The 18586-nt window shown below is 41.8% G+C and overlaps 1 protein-coding gene across 2 annotated transcripts in view; it reads left to right on the forward strand.

Moving 5' to 3' along the window:
* The first annotated feature begins 639 nt into the window (after positions 1-639).
* The window catches only part of SH3BGRL2 (SH3 domain binding glutamate rich protein like 2), a 47207-nt gene continuing 29260 nt past the window's right edge, over positions 640-18586 (forward strand). The window contains exons 1-2 of one of the 2 annotated variants that reach the window (XM_006033939.3): positions 640-887; positions 17708-17893. In XM_006033939.3, the coding sequence (XP_006034001.1) occupies positions 882-887; positions 17708-17893 (192 nt within the window). In that variant the 5' untranslated portion in view covers positions 640-881. Of the gene's footprint in view, positions 888-1558; positions 1670-17707; positions 17894-18586 lie in introns of those variants that run through there. The other variant, XM_025215872.1, reaches the window with a different exon arrangement.

Here is an 18586-nt window from a genome sequence, read left to right on the forward strand (position 1 = left end):
ACAAAAATAGACTTTTCCAGGATGAGCACCTTTATGCTGATAACTGTGCCGTAGAAAGGAGGTTCATAGAACCATAGAAAATCAGGGCTGGAGGGGACCTCAGCAGGTCATTTTGTCCAACCCACTGCTCAAGGCAGGAACATCCCCAACTAGATCTTCCCAGCCAAGGCTTTGTCTAGCCAGGTCTTAAAAACTTCAAAGGTGGAAACTATAAAAGTACAATTAAAGAAGCATAGTTTGTAGGCATATCCTTGGAAATTATGCAACTAAGCTTATTGTGAATGTGCATCAAAATATACACTTGATACAGAGAGTTATGATGATGTCAAACAAGGACACTAAAATATTTCACTCCGAGTAGGAATGCACAATGCATATACCTCCTCCCCTCACAAAAACAACTGAATTAGGATCCCCAGCCAGTACAACAGTTGGTTGTACAGAAAAATATTGTTAGGAAAGCATTTCTTGTTACATGTAATCCAGCAGTGTCCAGAAGCATCAATTCAAATTGTGACTTCATTATGCTAGGCACATTACAAAATTAATAATGGGACTGGCTCAAAGAACTTTCAGTCTGACCCTGCACTAATAAAATCAATTGGTTTTAGCCACAGACTTGATTGGGAGCAAGATCAAGGACTAAATACCATAGGCAAGACAGATGAGGGGTAGAGAGAGAAAAAGATATAGTGTTTAAGTAAAGTGCTCAGAGAGATGGGAGGTTGGAGCTGTGTATTTGTCATTTTTGAAATCCTCCCATGCACAAAGAGCTGTCTTCCACTGCGATTTAGCAGCTGGAAGCAAAGAAGAGAAACAGCATTGTTTGAGACCACAGGTTAAGAAAGGCCATTCTACAGTGTATTGTGGATTTCTCACACATGCTGGTAAGTTATTCCTGTTGTACTTCATTTTTGTTTACTTTAATTTTGTTCTGCTGGAAACTAAAGAAAAATCTTAGTTTCCTTTTTATATGTATCGCATAGGCCAGAATAGACCACTTTATTTATCTACTGTGATGTCCTGTATAACATAGGCTACAGAACTTCCTCGGATTAAATCCTGTTTGAAATAAACAACAAAATTTAGAAAAAAAATGCAATCTGTGATTTAAACATTTTAAGCAATGGGGAATTCAGTTTTTCTTTATTTCCCTGAGATTCTGATATGTGGCACAGTGAGATACTGACTATTGATTATGCTAGTAAATGATTCATGATCAGAAACAAATTTTAATAGTAACACCACAAGTAAATTATAAACTGGGTTATCGATCAAGAAATTAAGGCCTTGCTCCCTGTTTGAAGAGCTGAATTTTCTTATTGCTGTGTTGAAAAGTTTCCTTTGATGTAGTGAATGGTAGAATAGTATGAACAGCTGAAACCTGTCATCACATTCCTTGTAGATTAGTGAATGATAGGCTGATCTAATCTAAAGCAGTATAACTCAAGTACACCTTAACCCTTTGATCTTAGTTTGTACCTCCTGAAGTAGACAATCTGACTGCAGCATCTCTAATTGAATGATCTGATAAACCTTCTTGTAAGACTGTAGATAGTGTTGGCTTTAGAAGGGTTTAGATAACCTCAGAGTCTCTGGTAGAAAATTGCCAGGCAGTTGAACAACGATTAGGATTAAGATGCTTTCTTTGATATGGAAGATGTGTGGTGTAAGTACCTTCAGAGCTCCTCTAAATCAGTGTGCAAAAAGTTCTGTCATAGCAACGGGACTTAATGTCATAGCAATTGTGTCTATGGCAAGACCTGTTTCGGTCTGGAGTAAAGATTTCCAAGACCACACTCCCAAGTGAGGCTGTAAATTTGAGGGCCAAATTCAAAACTTCTGTTCAGCCATCTTATCAGCTGTGTGGGTGCAACTCCTGTTGATGTGAATAAGTGTTATGCATGGAGATGATGGGATAGTCAGCAGGCTGATGTGCATGGGAGTATAAAGGAAAGTGTAATTTGGAACACTTCTCTTTGTAAATAACATCATGGGCTCCATTCTGTTCTCATTTAAGGCAATAGTAGCTCTGTCATTGAATTGAGTGGTAGTAGAAACAAGCTCAGTCTTAAATACGGGTGTTCACAAAAAAGGGTAGGTAATATATTTGACAGAACCTCATAATAATTCAGTGTAGCTTATTTTACCTACAGAGCTGATATCCTTGAGGGCTCAGCCATCACAAATGTCTTTGTTGATATTTCACATCGTCAGGAAATGCTTTTTTTTTTTTAATTTAGAGAAGAGCTCAGAATTATCAAGTGTGAGAGTGTGTGTCTGTTGCCAGCTGAATAAGCCATCTGTGCTATTTGTGCAATAACTGTCATAGGAGGGATAGTGAAATTATTGCTTTTGTTTTGCAACTTCTGTAGAACATTTTGGAATCATAATTTCTTTCATACAGGGGTTGGAGGGATTGTTTCTCTATTATGTGGGTATATAAATCCTGGACCACATCATGTCCTCACCAGGAAAAATCAAATGGCTATTTCCAAGGTTTCGGCATTTACCAGCAGGTGGGGGAAAATCAGTGGCTGGGTAGAAGGGAGATGGGCATAGCCCTTTACTTATTACACACTGAGGTTATATCTGCTTCCATCTTTCTGATTTTTAGTCCATGTGACTGTAAAGTCAACATCCTTTTTCTGCTTCCAAACCCTTGAGCTACAGAGTTCATTCCCAAAGTGCTATCTTTACAGTATACAGTCCCTTTGCTCTGAAGGGATTTCAAGGCTTGAAGCAGGTATTAACTGTTGCACTGAAAATACAGGGGACATTGTTATCGGGAGCACCTTTTCTTGTTTCATTCACCTCCTCCACCAGCTATTCTTTTACAAAAGAATGGCGCTTCAGTCAGGCCAGGTTAGATTCTGATCTGCACAAGAAGACAAGGTCTCTGGAAACAGAAGGAACCACAGATGGCCTTTCACTGGTTTTGAACCACCCAGACTAAATCACACTTTCTTACTTATATTTCACAGAGACTGCTGTCTGTCTGTATCTCCTGGCTATTATAATAGTTGGCTTGCCCCATACTGCTTGGATTTTGCTGCCTTAAGTTTAATGAGGAGGAAGAAATGTGACGTATTTTTCTCAATGCCAAGTAATCCATCCCTGTATCTTATTAGATGTAAATATAAAACATGAAGTTTGGGGGTTTGTTTTATTCATTGCAAAAGTTCTGAACAAATCCTGTGTGCTTTATTGATCAAATGGTTGGGGTTTTTTTGCAAAGTTTCACTGACACACTTTTACCACGAATTTTGTTATGCATGGTATGTGTTTGTAGTATTGCAGTGTAATTTGTGAATAATTTTCACAATTGGAAGCACATTCATTTTGAAAGGCACTGGCTTCTGTTTTGAGAGCATTAGGAATTTTGGGATTTCTTTTTTATAAACAAAGAAGGCTGTAAAGAAAAAAATAGATCCTCACTAAAAATACTGCTATCAATTCTGTTATAACCAACTTCAGTTCAGCACACTTTGAGTAACTGATACTCTTGCAAGTATTGGACCACACCTTGCTAAAATTATGAACCAAAAACATAACTGTTGAGACTTCAGTTTTGTTTTTGTGTTTTAACATATTGGGCCTGATTCCAGTACAGCATATATAAGTGACTATTAGGCCCACTGTCCACAAACAGCTTGTTTGTACAAGATAGGACTTTATGGTTGCTACAAATGCTGCCACCAACACTGGAGACTTGCACATAGGGTGCATTTTAAACCTGTTCAAATCCATGAAGACCAGAAGACTTTTTGGGGAATGGGATAAGTTAACTATTTCACTATGAAAGAGGGATTCTCCCTAAGCCAAAATTAAATACTCCTAGAGAATGCTGTACAATAAAGAATTTTAAGTGAGCACAGTGAACAAAATCTGTTTCTTCGGCTTTAGGAAGAGGTCTGAAGGCTCCATGGAATAAACCTTACCCAAGTAAAGGTAATGATTACTACCCTGTCAGCTTTGTCTGAGTGGAGTCTTCATTACCGGTCCCTTAGTAACTAGCGGGTAAACTGTTTGGTTAATCAAATAACCTTGAATTTTAAAAAAATAATCTTTTGTAAAATATTCTCTTTTAAAAAAAAATGGTTGTCCTGTCCCCCTAACCTATGTGAGTCATGCAGTTGACTTTGGGCACAGTCCTGTTCACATTACCTTAATAGCAAAACCCCTAAATAGCAAAACCCCTATTGTCTTCAGCTAGAGCAGGATTGGACCCTTACATGAAGGATGCAGGACTGGCCCTGAACCTCTGCAACACAAACCATTAAAACATAGGGATCAGCATTCCTAGTTCTCATTGCAGGATCCAGGGCTTAGTTTTCTAAGCCTTAAATTTCCTTGCTGGATTGAGACTTTGCTGGAGAACGTTCTTATTCTTCAGAATAAGAATAACTTACAAAAAGTTGAAGGGCAATCATATTGATAAATATTATGCAACATCTAGATTTGAAAACCAGCTACATTAATTAGGAGGCAAATCTTCTGTCAATTAGCAGTAGCTGCATTAATAAGGGTGATAGTTGTTGTTTTTGCATTATGTTCACACACATTTTGAGGGGGAACGTTTTGCTAGCTGAAATGGTTTCTTTCATCATTCATATACAATCCTTGTTATAAGTATGCCGCTTTAACATAGGAGAAAGGCATTGGGGGTGGTTAAATTTAGAACATTAAATAAAAGATTCAAATTATCCTCTGAAAATGGTGAGAGGTTTTTCTGTGGGCAAAACGCAAGAAAATAATGCTTGGTTTTTATTCATTTTCTTGAGAATGACCTAGACTTTGGGTAAATTAGAAACAGAAAATCAGTCATCCACACTGTTTGCCTGTTGAAACAGATTATCTGTCAAAGGTGTTTTGAGAAATGACCCCTTTTTAATTTGATCTAAGAATGGATGATAATCAGTTACCAGTATTTTTCTGATGCAGCCTGTTGATTTGCAGCCCTGTTTCCCTGAACACAGGAAAAATTAAGCAATAGGCCAGTTGAGGGCCTTTCAGAGCTCTAAGCCTTTTTCAGACAGCATTTACCCCAACTCTTTTTCTCTTAGCTTTTCGTTAAGGTTACGCTACTGGTGCTTTCTTCTGTGTCTCCTCAGCTAGTTTTTTCTTGTTTCCCTCACATGCCCCTTTACTAAAATGTATCCAGAAGAACCTCTCCAGATTTCTGAGTGGCTTCATGTGTGTCTGCTAAAGTTTTTGCAACTCCAGACAATTAAAATTGTGACATAACCCCAAGAACTCCTTTTTAGAAATCATAGCAGTCATAGAAAATTAGGGTTGGAAGAGCCCTCAGGAGGTCATTTAGCTTAACCCCCTGCCCAAAGCAGGACCATCCCCAACTAGAGCATCCCAGCCAAGGCTTTGTCTAGCCGGGTCTTAAAAATCTCCAAGGATGGAGCTTCCACCACCTCTCTGGGTAACCTGTTCCAGTGCTTTAATACCCTCCTAGTGAGAAAATTCTTCCTAATATCTAACCTAAACTTCCCTTGCTGCAACTTGAGACTGTTGCTCCTTGTTCTGTCATTTGCCACCACTGAGAACAGTCTACCACCATCCTTTTTCGAACCCCCCTTCAGGTATTTGAAGGCTGCTATTAAATTCCCTCTCAGTCTCCTCTTCTCTAGACTGAATAAGCCCAGTTCCCTTAGTCTTTCCTCAGAAGTCATGTCCTGCAGCCCCCTCACCATTTTTGTTTCCCTGCACTGGACCCTCTCCAATTTGTCCACATCTTTTCTGTAGCAGGGGGCCCAAAACAGAACACAGTACTCCAGATATGGCCTCACCAGTGCTGAATAGAGGGAAATAATCACTTCTCTTGACCTACTGGCAACACTCCTACCGATGCAGCCCAGTATGCCATTAGCCTTCTTTGTAACAAGGGCACACTGCAGGCTCATATTCAGCTTATTATACACTGTAACCCCCAGGTCCCTTTCTGCAGGGCTGCTGCCCATCCAGTCAGCCCCCAGCCTGTACTGGTCCATGGGATTGTTCCGCCCTAAGTGCAGGACTTTGCACTTGTCCTTGTTGAACCTCATGAGATTTCTTTTGACCCAGTCCTTTCCAATGTATCTAGCCTGGCTGCTTGTTGGTACTTCCCATCTCCTGGAAATACTTCATGTTTAAAATCCATGCTTTCCCATTGTGACCAGCAAATGTCACAATGGTTTTATGAGGAGATGCTAAACTGTAAAAGAAACACACAAAAAACAACTGCAGAGTTTTAATTGTTAGTTTTATCCAAATAATCTGGATGGCCCAATTCTAGAGCAAGATGGAAGTCCTCCATAACAGTTTGCCAACTTGATTCTTAACATAGTTTTTCAGTTCCTTAAGTTCTTGCTGCTGCTCTGTTCTCTCAGCAACTTCTAAGCTAACTTAAAACTAGCCTGGGCTCCCCATCTGGTTCATGACAATCAAGTTGCTGGTCACCTCTTACATCTTCACTTTTCCAGACCAGGAAACCGAGCCACAACACTCCAAATCTGCTGAAATGTTTTGTAGATGCTGCCCTAAGTCCTTGTCTTAAGTTTCAGGTCACTTCTCAGCCCTTTCTGGTACTGCTTTACCTGCTGTGTTTGTTTTGTTCACAGTTTTCTAGCTGTTTTAGGTCTTGTTTTAAATCCATTTGTTTATTTTTTATTTCCACAACCATTACCATCATTTGTTGCATCTTGCTTCAATAGGAATACTATCTTTTGTCTTTGGAAAAAGGGCACAGGCTCTTGATAGTAGTGTTCCCCTTCCTTGAATGCCTAGCCAAAATTTGGGGTCTAGTTTCAATAAGGTTCAATCCAAACCATAATAGAAGCATACACATACATAGATCCAAGCACATCATTCTCATTAGGAGAAGAAATTGATGGTGGATACAGTTATTTCTTTGATACAATCGTGTTTATTTATAAAGCTTGTACGAAGTCCTGTTTCCTTGGATGTAGGAACAATCAGACAGGAGCTCTTTCATTTACTCACAGCTTCAAGCCTGTTTCAGTCAGCACTCAACCCCAAAAACCTCTTAGCTAATTCTTCGGATTACACTATCAGCTCTTCTCTGGCTACATCTGGTGCTTCCTCTTAGACTTTTCTTTCTAGTCTGATAGTTGCCTGCTTTTTTTGCTTCACATGTACCTTTACTAAAACAGTTGCTGAAACAATTGCTAAGCCTTTACTAAAACTAGCCAAACCTGAGCACCATAACATAGCAGTTTTGGGCAGTTGGACCTGTACCATGACTAAAGTTCCCTTTTGTTTCAAATTGCCACTTGCTGCACAGAGCTTCATGCCTTCTTCCAAACTGTTAAATGAAGGGCTGTTGTTATAAGGGTCCTTTTGCTCCCCCATTTTCAAAGATGTTTAATTTAACGTATAACACAGGGAGAAGTAGATTTCAAATACATTCATCAATTGCTGCAGTGACAGCATAACAGAATATCTACATTTTCCCAGTGCTAGTTTACGTAAGAAAATCATGGGTGTTGGGCACAAGGATTAGTTTACTGTCCTCGGCTGTCCTACTGACTTGCTGAATAAACAGTAGCTTGTACCTTTCACAGTGCCTCTCACCAAAAGCAGTTTATCCAATTTAACCTAAGCTACAACATCCAACAATGGTCCTTTGATACTGGAGAGAGAGACATGTTAGAACTCTCTCCAAAATAGAACAAAACCACGTATGCACTATACTAGGTAAAAGGTGTCCAAATTGCCTGACTGAGTGCTGCCTTACCAGCTTCCAGAGAGCCAAAAGCCTATTTTATGTCAAACTGAACAGAAGGGGCCCCAGATCAAGACCACCTATCCCAGGGGACAGCGGTTCTGAATCGTAAGTCTGCCTCATGCAGGTTTTAGGGCGTCCACCAGGCGCAGCCCAATCTACCCTGAACCAGGGAGGAGCTGTCTTGGCCCCCCCAGCTGAAGTGTGTCCTATGGAAGGGGAGAGGGTGGGCCTGCCCCGCTGGCCCCACAGTCTCCATGTTGTGGGCGATGCAAGCAGGTGGCTGAGGCTCTGTGCTGCTGTTGCTTGGCTGAGTGGGGCAGTGGGGCTCCCAGCCACTGAGCCCTGCCCATTGCACCTGGGGCCATGTGGGAAGGGGAGCCAGGCTGGTCCTCTGCCATGAAGGGAGTGGTGACAGATCTGTGGTGCCAAGCGGAGCTGCCAGGAGCGGTCAGTCAGAAGCCACTGCAGGTGCAGGTGGGCAGGCAGGGATACTGCGTGTCCCCTGGAGCAGCATCACTGTGCGAATGTGGCCTGAAGTGCCATTGGGCACAGGGCCTGCAGGGGGGCATGGAGCGCTGGGTGAGGTCCAGTCTGGAGTGGCCACTGCCGTGCTTGTGCGCACCTCTCCATGCTTCCCGTCCCACCCTGCCATGGGCAGCTAGGTTTCCTGGCCCCTGCTGAGCTCTCCTTCGGCCTCTGTGAAAGCCTGGGAAGAAGGAAGCCCTGCTGTGGGCATCCACAGCCAGGGACTACTGACCGCAGCTGGTCCAGTGGCACCACGCACTGATAGGATGGATGTCATGTTGCCTCAGATAGCCTGCCGAGCTGCGGGGAAGCAGGCTGGTGTCACACACCATGGTGGTGGGGCCTGGAAGCAGAACAGTCTGCTATGGAGGGTGGCACTGCCTGCATGCCCCTCGGCTCTCACTTGGAAGACCTGTCTCTTGCCTGAGGGTGGAAACTTTTTTAATGCAGGGGGAATCCCTAAAGCTGAGGCCTCTTTTATTAGAAGGGGGAAAAAGCCTCTTCTTTGTCCAAAGTGGGAAGGATATTTCTGAGCCTTTGCTTGTATGCGCCGCCATTCAGCAATTTATTCACATTGTGAACTCAGAAGAACCATACTTTTGTCCTGCTGTTTAAAAGGTCCTTTTAATTAAATTAACCCAAAGAGTGGCTTTCTGTTTAGCAAATTTACTTCCAGTGTAGTATTCTAAAACTTCCTTAACAAAGGCATGACCCTTGCTTTACTTATGGATACCCTAAGATTTCTATAATGATAATATATCCATCCAGGTGAAACATCATGATAATTTATTTTATGTCAGTTATAATAATTGTAATTTATTTTATGTCAGTTGTCATTTTTTGTACCTGTATTGTCCTTTTTTATATTATACACTATATGTGTGTGTTTAACTGTATAACTATCAATTTAATACAGCTTTTAATCTACTGGATATGAAGAAAAACATTTGTTGTGGCGCAGGTGGGCTGTGAAATTTTTATAGTATGCTAGAGGAGGCCTCAGGAAGAAAAAGGTTGAGAACCCCTGCCAGGGGACATCCTTGTGTTGTTATTCTGTATTAAAGGCTTCTAGCTGCAATATAAGGATCCGCAAAGTCCTTGTTAAGGGACTTCTCTCTTTTTAAAATTAAAAGTTAACTTACAAAGGCCTTAAGATATTGGAAAATAGACAGTTGTATTTTTCTCAGGAATCGAAATGTTCAGGCTATTTGGATGCCTGTTGTAAGATGACTGCATTTCTCCAGTGTCATATGTAATACAGCAGTTGCTATGGCAAGTGGCTACTACTTCTGTTATGTAGTAAATAGTTACATAATGTTGCTTTCTTCAGCTTCTCATTTCCCATTTTCCCTAAGATTTGTATAGCACTGTGATATTGTTTTGTATCTATAGCAGGGGCCAGGGAATCAGTGCTATAGACTTTTGTAAAATTATACATGTCGTACAGACACAACAGTGCTGGGTTAGCAGTTGCGCTGAATCAGACACATTTTTCTTCCCTAAGCAATGCAGAGGAAATGACAATCAGCAGAGTGCCTCTGTCACTGCAGGCTGCAAATAAAACAAAAGTAGGAGGAATCTGCATGGCTGTATGAGGGAGTTTGTGCAGACTTCTCCTCTGTGCTTTCATGATACGGCAGAATAGAAGAATGCAAATGCTAGCTAGCATACTGAGATAGGTGCATGTCATAGAAATAAATCTCAATAAAGAAGTAAGTGTGCATATATAGGTAAATCAGAATCTAGCTTTTTGTTAAGATGTCTGCATTCATCACTACTGCTCGTGTGGGTTAGTACTTTCCTCAGTAAGAAGTAGCTGGGAGTGTGTTTGAAGCATCATCTATATGAGAAACGGAGATTAATAGTCTATTGCAATAATTAATTATTACAGATATCCGGACATGGTAGTTTCCTGTGGGAGTTACTTTATTTTTTTGGTGTGTAAGAGGCACCTGGTTATAAGATACACCCCCCAAAGGCATGACTTTGTGGGTAACGTTGGTTAACATAAATTTGATTGATTTGTAGTCAAGTTTTATAATAAATTATCCATTATATAACTGCTGCATAAGACACACTTTAATTTTAGACTCCTGCCTTTCTTCCAGTGTTTTATATACTAGAAAAAACGCTGCAGTACTTTTAAAAAGACAATACTTTTGACAGGAAAGGGTAAGAGGAAGATGCATATCTTACAAAACTGCTTTCTACAGGCCTGAGTTTCCCAAAGCTGTTCTTACTTTGACTTCTAATTAATTATTTTCTTACACATGTGCACACACACACATACACGCGCACAGAGCTTCTAAAACTTCAAGCTTTCAAAACTGGTTCATGGTCAGAGAAGTAATATTGCATGCTATCTCAAAGAGCAGAATGCCTTGTCTGCTGCAGAGACATGGTCTGAATGTTTCCCATGTTAGAAAGAAAATGTGTTGTTCTTGAAACATCAGCTAAACAGATCAGTTCCCATCCGAGTTGAGAGCATGTAATATAATAAAAGCCTTTGTCTGTCTGTCTGTCTGTCTGTCTGTCTGTACTACTTTATTCGCACTTTGATTGGTTGTCTCAGCAGCCAATCACAATGTTGACTGAAACAAGCAATCAGAGTGCTCCAAGAGCGTTCCGGACAGGAGGCAGTGGTGGTGGTGCAGTGGAGCACCGACATGATGGAGCGGGGCGAGGGTGCTGCTGGCTTTGCCCCCTTCCTCCCTCCCTGGCCCTGCTCCCTGGAGGTGGCGTTGGCATGGGGTGCTGGCCAAGGTAAATGGAGGGGATGTTGGGGCAAGCTTCCCCCCACCTTCCCTCCCACTCTTGGGTTGGTGGGTGGTGGCGCTCTGTCCCCATCCGCCTCCCCCACATTGTTCCTGACGGGCAGTTGGCTAGTATTTTAAGAATCTCTTCAGTTGAAGAACATGGAGGATTGAATACATTTTAGGCTCTTGCTTCCCTCACTAAGAAAAATTGCATTGCATAACACTACTTAGTGCTTTTCATCCACCAGTCTCCATGTGCTTTCCAACGGAGGTCAGTGCCATCTCTATTTTAGAGATGGTGAAACTGAGCCATACCCCAGGGTCACCCATGTCAGCAACTGAGCAAGGAACAGACACCAGGTATTATGCATTCATAGTTTCATAGTTTTAGGGTCAGAAGGGACCTAATAGATCTTCTAGCCCGACCCCCCGCCAGGGCGGGAGAACAACAAAAGAACCCTAAACAAAAAACGGGACTCAAATGAGTCCAGCCAGGTAGGTATCCAGCCTCTTCTTAAAGATCCCCAGGGTAGGGGCCAGCACCACCTCCCTTGGAAGGTGGTTCCAGCTTCAGGCCGCCCTAACTGTGAAGTAGTTTTTTCGGATGTCCAATCTGTACCTCCTCTCCATCAACTTGTGCCCATTACTCCTTGTTATGCCAGCGGGGGCTAGGGGAAACAGCGTCTCCCCCAAACCCTTCTGGTTCCCCCTATTCCAATCATGAAACCATTGAACCCCACTATCAGCTATTAATATTGCTGCCTGAGTATCCCCGCCTGTAAAATGGGAGTATTAATGCTTACATATGTCATAGAAGAGGTATAACAACACTGCATAAATTTAAATTTTGTGAAATATATTGATGATCAAGTAGCACAGAAGGATGAAGTATTATCAGCATCTAATACTAGTGGAATTGATCACAAGATAGCCTTGTTTGGTTCAGTACTGACTCATTCTAGCATGCAGGGCTGAAAGATGTCTTAGGATGCACCAGCCCATTCTTCAAGAGGAAATATATTCCCTGCTTACCCACACAGCTCTTGAATGTCCTGGCATCAAATGACTATAGAGCCATTCGATTTGGAACAGAACCAAAGGAGACTTTCTGAAACAGGTCACATGTTGCCCAAAAGGCTGTCTGAAAAGAGGATTTTATGGGAATGCAAGGCTTCCCTTGTCTTCTTACAGAATGGGAGTAAGGAGAGCAGGCCAGCTCTCTACCTCAGATATCCATAAGTAGGGACCTACCTAATTTGTGGGGGCTGCCCCCTATTTTGCAGGCAGAATGAAGACCTAGGCAGGCATTTTGTGGGTAGAGCACAGTGGGCTTCCCATGCCTCTGATTGGCTGAGGGGCCACAGTGGCCCTGCTCCTCACCACTAATTGGTTGCAGGGCCTGCCTATCATGTGGCCCTGCCCCTCACTGCTGATTGGCTGCAAGTGCTGTCCATCATGTAGCCCTGCCCCTCTTCACCAGTTGGTGGAGAGGGGTGGAGCCACATGACAGGCAGCCCTTGCAGCCAATCAGTGGTGAGGAGTGGGGGAAGCAGCCATCTTGCCTTCAGCACTTTGAGTGGGCAGTCTCCCCTCCACTTTTCCTCACTGTGCTGGCCTGCCGCAGCTCACTGAGGACTGCCGGCTTCCTCTGAAGAGCCAGCATTTTCGTTTTTGTAAATTTTTTTCCTTGGGCATTGGTCAGATTTCACGTAATCTGTGAATTGTGAATTTGGTAGGTCCCTATCCATAAGTGAGAGTAAGATATCCATTCTTCTGAAGGTAAGAAGGGCCAGGCCACACATCCATCTGTTCCTCTTTAAAGACACATCCATAAACACACAAGAGGGAAAAGGCAGAGGGTAGGCTGGCCCTCTTGGCAACCACAAGAAACTCCAAAGAGAAGGAATTCTTGTTGAATTGTTGAATTAATCTTGGTATGGTGAAAGACAATGGCTTTGTAAAAGATGGTGGCCAAGGGTTTTTGTCTCTCACTTCTCTATTCATGATCTGGTTCCTCTTTGTAGTTTTCTGTAATGTAATATGACATGTCAAGTTGACTTTAGGACTAGCAGAAAATGGGTGTAATGTAATAACTCAGCTAGTTTTGGTAAGGTGATATTTATTATCTGGCCACAATTTTAGAAGGTAGGCTGGGCATGAAAAAATGATCAATTACTTGATAACATGCACTGCATAACAATCAATGCAGCACATGTATAAGAATGAACAATTTTCACAAGGTTGTAGATAATTTGTACTTCTTTATTTTATTGTGTTGCTGCTAAATTATAAGATGTATCCTGAAACCCAATCTATTTAGTTAAATCAAGAGAAAGTTTAGGGATGACTTAATCATATTCTATAAATACCTATGTAGGTAAGCAGAAATCTGATAATAGTAGGTTCTTCAGTCCAGCAGTTACAAGATAATGAGATCCAGTAGCTGGAAGCCGAGGTGAGACAAATTCAGACAAGAAATAAAGCACAAGTTAAGTGAAGTTTGTTAATCACTGAAACAAGTTATTAGGTTTGTAGTGGGTTGTCCATCGCTGACAGATTTTAAACGAAGGCTTGATATTTTTCTAGTGATTATGCTGTAGTTCAAACAGGAATCATTTCGGGGATGTCCTGTGGCCTGTGTTATCCAGGAAGTCACAGTGGTTCTTTCTTATCTATGAATTCCTTCTAGTGGCAATATGCCATGCCAAGGCCTTCTATAGACGTTCAGAAAACTATATAGGGGTGCAGACAGAAGTGAAAATTTTCGCCCAATCTGGCCACAGAAAGCAGTTTATAGCTGTGACCAAATACAACTGCATGACTGCAGACAGCTTAAAAATGGCAGATTGGGTGAGAATCTGACCCTCCATTGCATGAGGTATCAGATAAAGACATTTCAGAATGTAGCGTCTTTTGTAAGTTGTCTGCGGAGCTCCCAGCCTGTTGCTGTTTTCAGAATGGGAGGAGGGAAAGGGAGTGAAGGGCATTCAGTCTGGGCTTTTCTCAGCCCCCCTGGAGGGTGGAGTGGTTGTATTGGAGCCCCCTCCTGAGGTGAGGGGGCTCCAATTCACCCACTCCACCCTTCAGCACCAGCTGAGGAGCCCCAAGAATGACCTCCCTCTGCTGCTTTTCCCCCTTCCCATTCTAAAAACAGCAACCACTAGCAGATAGCCGTGGCTGTTGTAGTGGGAACCTGGCTGCAGGTTCCCAGCCCACAGCTAGATTCCCCTCCCCCTGGAACCAACATTGAACTTCTGTCTGGTCTGGGGTAATGCTGTAAGTCAGAATGCTTTGCAGAAAACGTTCTGAATTACAGCTGGGTGCTGCACTTCTGCCTGCACCCCAGATGTTCAGGCTTTTTCTCCAAGTTTAAAAATGGCTACTCCAGGAGAAGCCTGGGAATAACCAGGGTTACATCATTGCCTGAGAGTTTCTCCTGGGAGAGCAAATGTCTGTATATACTGTTGGATAAGTTTTTCTACCAGGAGAACAAACCTGGAAGAATTTGCCTAGATTATTTGAATGTGTTCTCATGTGCAAGTCTTCTAATTTACTTATTCAAATTGTTTAAGTTTTGTTAAATGTAAATAAGAAAAATAATCTGAACATTCTAGGTCCGTGGTGCTGAAGCCCCATCTTCCAGGTGAACAATTTATCAACCACAAACTGACAGTTCCAGCAGTTTTTTGCATCTCAAAATGATCTGCTGGGCTGCTGCTGTTGTGTAAGCCTAGTAGAAAAATCACTTCTAAACATCATACCTGGATCTGGCATGGCTGGGGATTTCTAGGCAAATGCAGATGTCCTAAAATAAATCACTAGGTAGATAATATAAGGCAAGCATTGAGGTGTAAAGAATAAGAACATATTCAATTGTAATAGACATTTCTTGACTGTATTCAAAGGCAGATTAGGATCATATTAGGGGAGGGGTAGAGAACATTGGCTCTGGGTGCCAAGATGGAAGGGCACGAGAATTGTCCCTAGCCCCATGCAGTCCGCACCCCGACAGCATTGCCATGATGAGAACTCCAAAACAACTCCCGGCTACTGCTGCTTTATGAGCAACAGCTGGGCCAGGCAGCAGCAGCTCAGCTGGAACTGTGTAGAAGTCCTGGCACAAGGAGGCTGCTGACCCTCTCCCTGCTTTCACTGCTCCCCTCCGTCCCACCCCTTAGAAACTGTGCTTTTAGAACCGAAGCCCCCCACCCATACTCCATTTTCAGAGCTGTGTGCCAAACCCGCCCCCCTGCTTTTCTGCAGGATTTGACCCAAGCACTAATTCTGTAACACCACTGTGATGGATACATATTTTGATGATCTGTTGGAGGATTTTTTAATATGCATTCAGAAATAGTAAAATAAAAATAGACTGCCCCCGAATCATAACATTAAGTGTGGGAGTGAGAAGCTCCAGAAAGGTATATAGGGTGTTCCTTCTTTCCTTCCTTCCTGGAGTTTCGCTGTCTTTGCTTAGTGGGAGATGGAGGAAGAACAGGTGCAGTGACTGTGGGTGGCTTGTCATTGCCTGGAGTTAGAGACCTGTGCTAAGCGCTAGATGCTTCTGCAGCTCAGAAAAGCAGTAACTGAAATGCAGATCAGAACTGCAGGCAAGATACTGCAGTCTGACAGATTCATCCAGCAATGGTCCAAGCCAAAGATCCTAGGGTTTTCCCAGTGAGTAATCAACTGGCTTTTGCACTGGCAGATGCTCTCAGATTAACTCCTAGAAAAAAGGCATAATTTAGTAGGATTTTTAATTAAACTAATGCTACTTCTAATCACTTCACTTTTGAAGACTTGAATCAAATCTTGAAGGGAAAAAAACAGATACTTTGCTGTTTAAACAACATACACTGAAATGTTTTAATTTATGCAGCTGGCACATCCACAGTTGATACCTCATGTGGATATCTTGAGAAGTATTACAAGGCTTGTAGGAAGCTTGAGTGAGAAGTCTTTCCCCTTAAATCCTTATGTATTTTTAATTAACTTTAGAAAATAAAGAAATAATGGGGATGGTAGAAATGCTGGAGATCTGGGAATTTTTGCATTACATGATCTGTACCCTGGTTAGGGTTCTGACTAAATCTAAATTACAATTGTTGGAGAGCGTGTCCTCGGTTTCCAAGACTAGTGGAAGTCAATAGTCAACATCAACACTAGAGAACAGGAAGCAATTAGTTTCAGAAGTGCTCTATTCCGAAGAAATATCCCTGTAATATCATTATACAACGCACCTATATATTCAACAAATGTTCAATAAGGCAGCCAGTATAAAGTACATTTCAGTCACCACTTTAGTTTGAGTTTATGTGCCTCATCTTATTTTGTAAGGGACTGCAGACAAGGATTGTCTCTCGCTTCTATATTCATGATACAAGTCCTCTTTGTTGTTTTTTAGTACAACATGTCATGTTCATGTTAGCACCAGAAGAAAATGGGTGTAATGCTGTAACAAAGCTACTTTTCTTATGTTAGACTTATTATCTGAACACAATTTTAGAAGGTAGGCTGGGCATGAAAGAGTGATTGATTAGTTGATAATATGTACTGCATAAACATCAATGCAGCCCATGTATAAGAATGAACACACTGCTGGGAGAGACAAATTTACTGGACAACCTGATTTTCAGTTGCAAGCGATACACATCTAGGACCCAGTTAGTCAGCAGAGCATGCCCACTCACATATTTTGGAGCTACTTGGTTATGCAGACAATAGGACCAGGTTCCATCTTGAGATATGCATGGTCCTGTTTCAAGCAGGAGATGGAAATCAGTGGTGAAATAATTATTATCAGAAAGTTGCAGTGAAAATATGGATTTTCACTGCAACCCACAGATTTTTCACTTGAGATAACTGTTGTAATGTGTCTAACAGACCTAAGGTGTAGAACTGAATGACCAAAACAACCATAGCCTGTGTGCCCAAAAGATAAACAAACCAGCTCTCCAAACCCTGGTTTTTAAATAGTATTTGGATCCTATGATACTTATAAGCAGTGTTCGTCCACTTGTAATTTAAAGCAATCTGGAACAGGATGATGTTGCTGCATAAAAATACTGTAAAGCTATTAGTTATAAATATAATGTAGGTTGGAAATACAGTCTGACAATATTTTGAGCCCAGCATCAAGTGCAATATCTCTTTCAGAGGCAATCTGCTTTATTAGATTTGGGAAGTGCTGGGACTAAAGTATGGAGTTGGTTATAAAGCAGAACAGATACTGGCTAAATGAATAAGTCTGATGTTAGACCATAACCCCGAAGTGTCCATCCTTTGTTTTTACTGAGAACATGGACACACACAGTTCTCAGAACTGTTTAAATGTGGTTTAAACCTGAAGCAGACAGACATACAACCCTGTTAAATCAGTTTAAATTTTTCTGAGATGATTCAGGCGTGTACCCAGAAACATCAAGTACTGTTTTGAACTGTTTTATTGTGAACTGGTTCAGTATTATGTGTGGACACCAAGCATTCCATAACACAGGTCTGGTCGGTCTTCCAGGAACATATAAATAGAGAAACCACATGTGTTTAAGATATAAAAATTTAGCTTAGAAATATTTGACATTCTTCCTGAGCTTTGAGTGGAAAAAATATACACAAGTACCCTCAGGGTTGTAACAGTGTCTCAGTGATGATGGACAAGCTCTGATGCATTGGTTTTGATTTCTCTTAGATAAAGAAGAGGCAGCAAGATGTGGTGCGATTTCTGGAAGCCAACAGGATAGAGTTTGAAGAGGTGGATATCACAATGTCGGAGGAACAAAGACAATGGATGTATAAGAATATCCCACGGGACAGACTGCCTTCACAGGGCAATCCGTTACCACCCCAGATCTTTAGTGATGATCAGTACTGTGGAGTAAGTGGTTTCATGGTCTTGACTGAGTACATTGTTAACATCATTTTTTAAAAAATTAACATTCGCCATTATATATCAGGAAGTAGTATCTGAGATACCTTGGCTTGGGAGATAGCTCTGATAAATGTCTGTGTAGTGGATATCCCTATAAATATTTATTTATTTATGGCCATCAGCCTCCCATCCATAAATATAGGACCTTGTAGGCAGATGAAACATTTCAGAAAGGTAGAGCTGTGCATGAAATTCCTAGAGCCTATGATTCCTACTGATTACTTGTTTGACTGGTGTCCAGCTTTAATGTTAATCTAGAAGTCTGAGAAGGGAACAGGCAATATTCACTGAGAACATGGGCTCTACTGAGTCTACATGGTATGTGTATTATGTTGCAAATTGGCTTTACCATGCGTTAAAAGTATAGCAAATGCATAATAGAGAGCCCTATCATGTTGTAAATCACTTGAATCTGGGTAAAGCTGCTCTGTGAATAATGTGTAGTTGCTTTAACCATGTGGCAGAACTACTCAGGAACATACCTGTTGTCTTTCTCCCATAGTAATTTTAATTTGGAGTAGCTGCTTGTTGTGTGCAAATTGGCTTCCCTTCCACCTAGTGGCCAGGCCTGTAATTGCACATACTGCTACGTGCCATTACAGCCAGCTTGAGAGAGATGATTGTGGGTGTCCACTCTTT

Source organism: Alligator sinensis, unplaced genomic scaffold (assembly GCF_000455745.1).
Source record: "Alligator sinensis unplaced genomic scaffold, ASM45574v1 scaffold684_1, whole genome shotgun sequence".
NCBI classification, from domain to species: domain Eukaryota; kingdom Metazoa; phylum Chordata; order Crocodylia; family Alligatoridae; genus Alligator; species Alligator sinensis.